Source organism: Anarhichas minor, unplaced genomic scaffold, assembly GCF_050575085.1.
Source record: "Anarhichas minor isolate MPS153535 unplaced genomic scaffold, ASM5057508v1 ptg000004l, whole genome shotgun sequence".
NCBI classification, from domain to species: domain Eukaryota; kingdom Metazoa; phylum Chordata; class Actinopteri; order Perciformes; family Anarhichadidae; genus Anarhichas; species Anarhichas minor.
The window spans coordinates 8,483,578-8,491,705 of record NW_027466450.1 but is presented as its reverse complement, the minus strand read 5'-3'; the positions used below and the strand labels follow the sequence as shown (position 1 = coordinate 8,491,705).

Sequence of the window (8,128 nt, the reverse complement as noted above, 5' to 3'; positions counted from 1 at the left end):
CAAATCTATGAACTACGGCCTCAGGAAACTGAACATTGCCTTCTTACACAGAGTACTGCGTAACCCTTAATCAATACTCTTTGTGACGATTGAATCAATTTCTTTAAATACAGCATGAGGACTTCAAGTGTGTGGCCTGAGACAGTATTCAGTGTTACTTGAAAAGCTGCAGCCATCCATCATCAGACAGAATAAGGCCTTGACAAGCGGAACATGAGGATGGAGAGACTATGAGGTGAAGGACATTTTTATTTTTATTTTTTTTGAAAAAGCAAGATTCAAACTATTTAACTCTGCATGTGGAGCACAGGTGGGCAATCAGACAGCAGCATATTGCCAGGTGGCTTCATCTTCCCCGGATTGACAAGAGAAGTCATTTCTAAGGCCGGTTCCACCCTGGGGAGAACGGCGTCCAGGTGAGCCGGGAGCAGAACACAACAGATGCTTTGAGAGGAAGGAGGACGGACGTAAAACACTGCATTGATCAAAATCGACTGACCCGGTCAGAAAATAGAAGTCTACACAACACCCTCAGATAATATGAAGGATTTGATGTTTGGACGATACCTTTTACGAATAAAGAAAAAATTACTTTCAGTTAAATGAATTTAAGTAACATTTAGATTGTGACTATTTATGGGGGGGGGGGGGGGGGGGATGAGAGGAAAATTGTTTGAAGCCATTTCTTCTCCATTCAAAAATCACTGCTCCTCACATGTATACCCGAGTAAGTGCTCCTGATGCCTATCTATTTGTATAAATAGATGTTCATAAGACACCCACTTCCCTGTTGGTTTTAATAGCACTGATAACATATTCTATCTTAGCAGCATGACTCCGTATCAGCATCAAATAGCTCTTCCTGCAATCTAAATCACGTTGGCAGAGCGCGGGGCGAGGGCAATATTCATGGAAGAAAAATAGACTTTAATTAAGAGGAAAACTTTAATTACAGAACGAATTTACTCCAATTAACAGGATACACGGCATGCTGGGCTTTTCTCCACCACCCACGCAGACACTCATACAGTCTTCAGCAGGAAATCCAGAGAAATACACCGATTAATACATTGCATATTGTATGCAAAAACACATACAACATACTGTACATGTTTACATTAATTTCTCTATTGCATTAGCAATATGAGAGGGTGTTTTCAAAGAGCAAATCCGGAGACTTTGCCATTCTATGACAAAGGATGCTGCTTGACAAACGGTGCTCCAACTACTGAAAGGTACAACAGTGCTTGATCGAATACTTTACAGTCAAAGAGGCTTAAACGCACTATTGTAATTGGTAATGAATGAGTCTTTGCTGGCAATAAAAAGCCCAAGGAATGAGGTGAAACCCTGTGAGACGCAGCCACCAGCACGGTTTGGTAACCAATGAGGTTTTTTTTTCTTCTAATTACCAATATGAAAACAGGGGGCTTGTTTAGGCAGTTTATCCTCGCATCGCCTCCCATCTGTCACCAGACCTCAGATCTGATTCAAATCACTAAAGGTCCTCGGCAGTCAGTAGGCTCCAACAATAACTGCCTCCGCTTCTTTAGACGGTCTCCTGTCCGTTACTAAAAAGTTGATCATTCCCTCTGACTTTATGAGAAGGTTGCAACCCAAGAAAAATATGCCAAAAACCACCGTGAGGGACAAAACGCACATGACGGCTATCTGGACCACCCTCGTGACGAAGAGGCTCCTCTCGTCCGGAGCGGCGGCCACAAAGCCGTTATCGGTCACCACGGAGGAGAAGTTGCAGCAGAAGAACTCCTCGGTCTTGTTGAGCAGTCCGCCCTCCGTTTGGTTGAACCCGGTGTTGTTCATTTCCACTTTTTTGTTAAAAGCAAACTTTCAGTGCGAGAGACGTGAGAGGCAGAGAGGGGAAAGACGCGCTTGGAACAATCCCTGCGAAATGTGTCATCAAGTGAGCAGGAGAGATGACGACAAGAAGCTGAACTGAAGAAGTTCCTTCGGATCAGACAGCGCTCTTCTGGAGTTGAACAAGCTGCTTTGGCATCGCATCACTGACGATTGCATGTGGTCTGTGGCCAGTTTCAGAGCAGAATGAATCCACCAACCCGCCGGTTAAATAGACAGACAGCTGGCTACAACAAGTGGCACTGCGACACAGCAAGAGCGCCGCCATCCGACCAGACTGCACACGTGTCAAGAGTGACCACCAAGGCACGTATAAGTACACTATGAAGTACATCATGTTCTGTTTGTGTGTTTGTACAGCCTGCTATGTGTGTATATGAATATAGCCTTTATGTACATTGGGTAGGCTACCAGTGCTTTAAGAAATTATGCATATCTATCTATCTACTTAAGAAAGAGACACACACACACACACACACACACACACACACACACACACACACACACACACACACACACACACACACAATAGTTCCTGTGATTGTGACAGTGACTCAGGACCCTGAAACTGAAGCAACTAAATATAATTCAGCCATCATTCGTTTTATTATTTAGACCTGCGCTTTTCCTACAAATGTGCCAACAACTACTGTGTTCCATACAGAACCACAGAAGCTAACCAACGACAATGAGAGGTTAAAGACGTGCTTTAGATATTGGTGGTTAACATATTATAATTAGACATCAGTTATAATTGCTCAGCTGCGTGAGGCTCTGGATCAAAGAGGAACTAGGACATCTAGTGGATGCTTTGAGTCTGTTGTTGACACAAGGTTTGTTTATCTATATATGCAATCATGAATGTTAGTTAGCCTTATCTCACAGTGCATCTACCACAGTAGTATTAGTCAGCTGTTGAATTATAGTTGATTTAAATGTAATGACAGTCCCAGCTTTAAAATAAAAAGGTAATTTACTTCATTGAAAGTACATCAGAGTTATGAACTGCTGAATGTTAATTAAATGCTATCGGCTTACATTTGATCTAGGCTACTACATTGCCCAGAGACCAATGCAACCGCAAATGTCTCTCATCCATAGCAGCAGATGGCAGCATTGTTCAACATGATTCTGCAAAGGCCTGCCTTAAAACAGCTACTATGTAGACAGCAGTGTCAATCTCACAATTTAAATGAATATGGGTCAGAATATGATGTTATTAGTTGCCCTAAGCTAAATGAAAAGCAACATATACCTGAAATTAAATCACAGGTGTAATACGGTTAGGTTTCCCTCCCCCTTCTAAACAGAAATAAATTCAAAATGTAAAATGTTTGCATGTTTTACACTAAAATCGCTGTGCTAATAACTGCATTCTGCCTGCGATGGACGGTGCACGCGCCTACATGTACGAGACGCTCGTGCTTGTCCACTGCGAGAGGATTTCATGAGCGACGTCGCTTTCAGCCAATCAGAGAGCGGAAACGAGACATTTTTGAAGGTCGGTCTGAGCTGAGGTTAGATTGTGCAGAATATTATCTCGCCCTGTCCTTCTACCGTTAACATATTCAGTCGCAGAACAGGTGCGTGCAGAGACTATACGTTGCATCTGCGGTAAAACGAATTGGGGAAAAATGAATGGAGATCTGGTCGCGTTCGCCGGTTTACTGCGGCTCAACTAGGCGCAGATCATATCAAGGAGTCCAAACAGGTACCACGGGAGGCTTTACTGGACGGACAGCATCCCACTGCATTATGGACTACTCTGTATTGAGATGGACTGCAATTTAGGCATCGATCCGAGACGTTGTGCGTTCGCAGGAGCTATTCGCCCAGTTTGATTCACATTACTAATTGTACAGTATATCGGGTCATGTTGTCTGCGTTCAACACGTTGCCTGAGAGGAAGCTGGAACAGGTCACTGGTTCACTCCATCCGTAATTTAGGTAAGTAGAGAGTATCCTCATCTTCTGTCGCGTGCACACCCTCCATAAGGCAAATAATATCGCTGTCCAACTGCTTTACACAACATGTCAGTAGATTCAATGGATACTTTCCCATTCAAGGTAACCTTGTGTTTAGTATCTGTGTTCATTGGCTCTTCACTGCTTTTATTACAATGTTTGTTTCCATCTCTTGTCACATCGCACAATGAATAGTATAATCACTATCTAATCTATACATGCACATGTGTGTGTACAGTACAGCTGACTGTGTATCACACCTTTAGAAGTGGTAAATGTAATCGTTTTGTGTTTGGGTTAGAAAGAAGCTGGAGTCATTGGCCAAATGGGCTTATTGGGATCAGCTCTATAATCACCTCCTGTTCCTGCTGTATGGCAGATTGGCATGGTTCAATACTGATGCCAATGCTAACATGGTACCTATATATGAGTGTTTAGTACCAAGCAAGGGAGCAATCCAAATTTATTTTCGTTTTTAGTATTTTAGTTATTTTTTCTAAATTTGTTTGGTCAGCGTGCATTATACAACACATCATTCAGTGCCAACTTTCAGCACTTTCCAACTCTTAATGGCACGGACACAATTTGTTCTGCACTCAAAAAGTATTGAGCTACACTTTCTGCTCGTCACAGCGGAGACAGCAGGTGACTGGAAGGTTGCTGGTTCGAATCCCTACCCTGACAGGTCTGAGCATATCAATGTTCTCTCTAAAGTGGCAATGAGCGAGGCACCAAAATTGCACTCAATCCCTCAATTGTCCATGTCAGAAAACTGCCTTGCCTTGGTCACACACGAGTGAATTCGTGGTTAAGGAGCAGGATCGCTTCACTTTTATTTCGCCTTTGTCATCGAATGTTTTGCGCTCATATTACTGCCATGGTTCAATGTCAAGTCCAGTTGTATTGCTGTGGACAGCAATTAGTTAACAGTCTAGCAAATTGCATACAGTTACTCCTATTGAATAAGTGAGGAATACATAATTTGGCTCATAGCACTGCACCAGACATTTCACAACAAAGGGGGTTGCTAACAGAACAATTAACTGTCACACCATGAAGCAATTAATAATGCCTGCTGGTGGTTTACACTTGTCTGGACAATACTGGAAAAAGTGGCGTGTAAAGACTGAAGGGACTTGTTTTTAGCGCCGTGCACAGCAGTGAAGAAATATTCCTCTTTGCAGATGGTTTGACTAATTGACTCAGACCTCTTCGGACGTGACTCAAGCGAGCTGCCGGCAGCGCGGTTGGTGGTACCAAACCCAAACATGTCACTGCCACTGACGCACCAAAGCAGATGGTTCGAGATGCAAATAGACATCATCAGACTTAATCATCATAGATCTGTTTACGATATGTGAGCTGAGATGATATGCTACTTTACTGAGACTTTGGTCTTGATTAGACTCATTATCTAGAAGTCTAGATGATGTCCCTCTACTCTGGTTAGATGTCAGTGAAAGTTGTGTGAATTCTGTCTTTCTGAAATCATCCGCCGCACTGCGATCTGAGTCTGAAGCTCTTGATGCAGCTGGACAGAGGCTGCCTTGTTTTTGAATGAGATAAGAGTTAGCCCAGGGCAGCGGTGTCAGACCCTGTGATGGACATTTAGACAGGGAGGGGAGAGGACAATGTGTGTGTGTGTGTGTGTGTGTGTGTGTGTGTGGAGTGCAAAAATCATTACTATGCTGCAAGTGAAAGATAAGGGAAACTGTCAGATTCCCCACAGGCGATGCTTCAGGCATTTTCCACAAGTCAGACAAGTCAAAGGTGGGGTAAGTTGTTTTACATATATGCATTTGCGGTTAAATGCACACTAAGGTATATGTACAAGTATATGTACTGCACTGTGTGATGTATATTGTAGCGGATATATTTCTGAATGCATAAAGGGCTAAGGGTATTTCTGTGTTTGATTCTCTGTGGCTGAGCATTTTTTCCCCCATCATCCCACTTCCATTCTGATTATACTTTCATAAGCCTTTCAGTCAACACAAACCTATAATTTCAGTCAAGTAGAAATCCTATTTGACAGAAAATGATGTTGTTTTTCATCAGAAATGTTGTGAGGCATACATTCCATGCCAATGAGATATCTAACCTCCACAAATTGCCTCTGGTGTGAAAGCTTCCCAGATGGTCTGAGCCAGCACTACTGATGAAGTGGGAGAAGTCTGTAAAGGGGAAATGAGCATTCACTTATGCTTTGAAACGGAAACATGTGGAGGCTTTGGGGGGACAGTCCAATATAGGAAGTTGGTGTGACCTCCTATGGACCATCACCCTTAAGTTCTGTGTGCGACCAAAGGCAATGACACTCGTAACCCCCCTTTTAAAATAAAGAAAATACCAAAGATAAGAAAAACTCTGTTAAATAAAAAAAGGAGAAATAAAGCCGGAGGTGGACCTCACTCCTGCCGGTCACCGTCTTCTGGTACCAACCTTTACAAACTCAATTTGGCATTATTATTATTATATAAACATATAGGTATTAGAGCTTTACAGATAAATCATTTGGACCAGTATATCGTCCAATATTTGGTAGATTGATTTTGAACATAATAAATAATAACAAAACAAAACAAGAACTACCATTAAAATGTAAAAACAGTACATGTAGTGCAAATAAATAAATATATGTGTGAAAAGGAGTAGGCAGAAATAAACACTTATGTGGTCCGACCCGTTTCTATAACTTAAATAACGCTAATAAATTCAGCAATGTTGCTTTGTATTTAAGTTGTGAAGTTAAATCTACCAGATCTATGAACTTCAAAGTGTGTGACTGTAAAGTGTGTTCTCAATATCCTACATTGTTTATTATCCTGATGGTTGTTTTTTGTAGTACTCATTAATGCGTGCACTGTGCTTGTCTAGGTGTTACCCTTACACCGCCACACAGTAATTCAGATACAGTGGTACAAGTGACAAATACAGAGAACGGCAGTAGCTCAGTCTGAGGGACCTGGCCGGTTCAAGTCCCAGCACAGACCAAGTAAGGAGTGTGGACTAGTAGCTGGACAGGCGCCGGTGTGCTGCCCGAGCACAGCCAAGGTGCCCTTAAGCATGGCACGAGGCCCCCAAACTGCTACCCGGCCAGCAGTATAGTAGCTGCTCCTAATACAAATAGGGGTAAAATGCAGAGGCTAAATTGCACTGTGTGCTGTTTTACACTGTGATAATATGAGTTGATTATTTTTAAATTTATAGTGTGTGACCATTATGATCCACAATGTGCCTTGTTTTTCCCAGAGCCACAATACTACTTGCCAACTTTGCTTGCAGCTCTTATATGAGGTTTGCTTGGCCTAATAATGTATTTTCCTATACTCTATACTCTGTACACTGTACTCTATACTCTATACTCTATACTCTCTCTCTCTCTCTCTCTCTCTCTCTGTCTCTCTCTATTAGCTCATCGCACATTATATTGGTATTGGTGTAAATGTGAGGAGATAATTAACAATAAACTGCAGTACACAAATGCCAAACAACCCCTTTACATACACTAAACCGTAAACTGTCTCACTTTGGGCATATCTTGGTCAAATAGGACGCACCAAGCCCACCTTTTCACCTCACCTTAATTAACTCAGGGTATCTGCCGATACTGATTTCTGATTTGAGACCAGTTCTCTCATTTTCTTCCCTAAATGTCAAAGCTGCTTACCTCCCTGCAGTGGACCTTACTGGGATCATCTTTATGTGATGTACAGTAACATGATGCCAGGGGTTGCTGTGGCACTACAAACCACCATGACCTAATGAATGTAACTAATACATTTTATGACGACACTGTTGAAACAGTTTACTCTGTTGAAGCAGTGTTGTACTTGTATACAAGTACAACACATAGTTCTCTAACATACTTAACTGCACATCTGTACCAAATCTAACTCATAACCTCAAATGTATTCTACCTTTTGTGTAATGTGACATTCCACTAACATAATCGTTGGAAAAGTTAAATAAATAAATGGGAAAATGCTGTAATCACTGATTGTGTAGAGCTCTAAAATGCATAAAGGTGAAGTCTGGATAAAGGTGAAAACTAATTACTTTCACAAGAGGTGAATATTGATCCACCTTAAATGTGGTTCCTCACAGATTTTGCTGAAATTATGTTTATTTCTACTTTGATAGTTTTGAGGTTATCCTGGCCTTAATGATTGACTTTCGTCCCGAATGACAGCATGTAGACTAAAGTAATGATCGCGATTCCTGTCGTCATTCGATTTAGAATTCCACCTTCTCACTCAGTGTTTTCTCTCTCTTTTAGGATGAC

The 8,128-nt window shown here is 41.8% G+C and overlaps 1 protein-coding gene across 1 annotated transcript; it reads right to left on the bottom strand.

The window, feature by feature from the left end:
• Window positions 1-1,515: 1,515 nt before the first annotated feature.
• On the bottom strand, window positions 1,516-1,824 carry rprma (reprimo, TP53 dependent G2 arrest mediator candidate a). The gene has a single exon (XM_076111973.1). The coding sequence runs from the start codon at window positions 1,822-1,824 to the stop codon at window positions 1,516-1,518; it is 309 nt and encodes a 102-aa protein (XP_075968088.1).
• Between the last annotated feature and the right edge of the window lie 6,304 nt (window positions 1,825-8,128).